General features: G+C 43.7%; 1 protein-coding gene across 1 annotated transcript; it reads right to left on the bottom strand.

Annotated features, from left to right (window-relative positions):
* Window positions 1-225: 225 nt before the first annotated feature.
* On the bottom strand, window positions 226-1,179 carry LOC122914099 (olfactory receptor 52M1-like). The gene is given in 1 exon segment (XM_044260733.1): window positions 226-1,179. A coding segment is annotated over 1 exon segment (954 nt).
* Between the last annotated feature and the right edge of the window lie 540 nt (window positions 1,180-1,719).

Genomic DNA, 1,719 nt, shown 5'->3' with positions numbered 1-1,719 from the left:
TACCCTTTAGTCTTTAAAAAAAAAAAAAAAGAAAGAAAGAAAAGAAAAGTAAAAACAACTACCCTTAGAATTTAGAGTTGTCCTGTCTTGGCATTCCTTTGGAATCACACAAACTAGAGAACACTGGGCCCAACATCTCAGACTGGTTGAAATTCCCATTTGGCAAGCTGCCTACCATATTACAATTCCTTCTCTATGTGCTTATTTGAAAGAAAAGAAAGTAAGTCATTTAATCTTAGTTTCTGTCTTTAGGATTTGAAGAAGCCGCTCACGGATCTGCTTGGTACGGACAGCATAGACGATGGGATTGAGGATTGGAGGAATGAGGAGGTAGAAGTTGGCCAGTAGAGTGTGGACTGGAGGAGGCACTTGGTGACCAAATCGATGAATGAGAGAAGAAACAGCAATAGGAACATAAAAGATCAGAATGGCACAGATGTGAGAACCACATGTCCCGAGGGTTTTAAGCCGGGCCTCAGGTGTGGCCAGCCCCATCACAGCCCGGAAAATCATCACATAAGAGGCAGCGATGGCCATGGAATCCAGGATCAGGACCAGAAAGCCAATGCTCAGCCCATAGACATTGTTTACCCTGCTGTCACCACATGCCAAGGTGACCACCGCCATGTGCTCACAGTAGGAGTGGGAGATGACACGAGCTTTATAAAGGGGTAGCCGCAGGCGGATCATCAAAGGCAGAGGTCCAATGTATAGTACACCTCAGAGGAGGGCAGCCAGCCCCAAGCGTCCCACCACAGCATGAGTGAGCACTGTAGTGTGACGGAGTGGGTTGCAAATGGCCACATAGCGGTCAAAAGCCATGGCAAGGAAGATGCCTGACTCGACTGTGGCAAAGCAGTGGATGAGGAACATTTGAGCCAGGCAGGCATCCAGGCCAATGTCCCCAGCACCAAACCAGAAGATTCCCAGCAGTTTGGGCATAGTAGAAGTGGACAGAACCAGGTCGATGACAGCCAACATACACAGGAAGAAGTACATGGGTTGGTGCAGGCTATGTTCCACCTTTACCATAGCCAGAATGGTGACATTCCCCACCACAGCAACCAAGTACATTGAGCCAAAGGGGATGGAAAGCCACATATACAGGGACTCCAGCCCTGGGATGCCGGTAAGCTGGAAGGAGCTGGGTATTGAACAGACATTGTGAGAAGGGAGCATGATTCATAAATGAACCTTCTCATCTGTGGCCCAAAATGCAGAAGAAACTTTTTCTAGAAATAAAAAACAAGAATATTTTATTAAGTTCTATAATAAAGAATAAGATTGTTGATGCCACAGACTTTCTTAGAAGAAACTATAGAACAATGTCCTAGTTTAAGTGTTGTGTTCATGCTTTCATAGTATTGAAAAATTGCGAAGTAAAAGCTAAACACATATTCAAATGAATGTAGGAGTATTTCTTTATCATAGGACTCTCAGAATAATGTACTTGCATCAATAAATAAAATTACATGAGACAGACTAGTACTAGTTTTTAGTCTTAACTCTGCAGGTAGGCTATGTGACATCTCCCAGGATTATATTAGGATTATATTAGAAGGTCTTAAAATGCAAGCTCCTTGAAAAGATGAAATAGTTGATGCTGAAAGATACAGTGAGAGACTCCTGGGACTGTCTAGGCTCTATGGCAAATTTGAAGTTTAAGCTAGAGGCCAGCATTTGCGAATACATGAGTTGAAACATTTAGCCTGCAGGCCA

This window comes from Neovison vison, chromosome 7, assembly GCF_020171115.1.
Source record: "Neovison vison isolate M4711 chromosome 7, ASM_NN_V1, whole genome shotgun sequence".
NCBI classification, from domain to species: domain Eukaryota; kingdom Metazoa; phylum Chordata; class Mammalia; order Carnivora; family Mustelidae; genus Neogale; species Neogale vison.
This window is presented reverse-complemented; position numbering and strand designations above follow the sequence as displayed.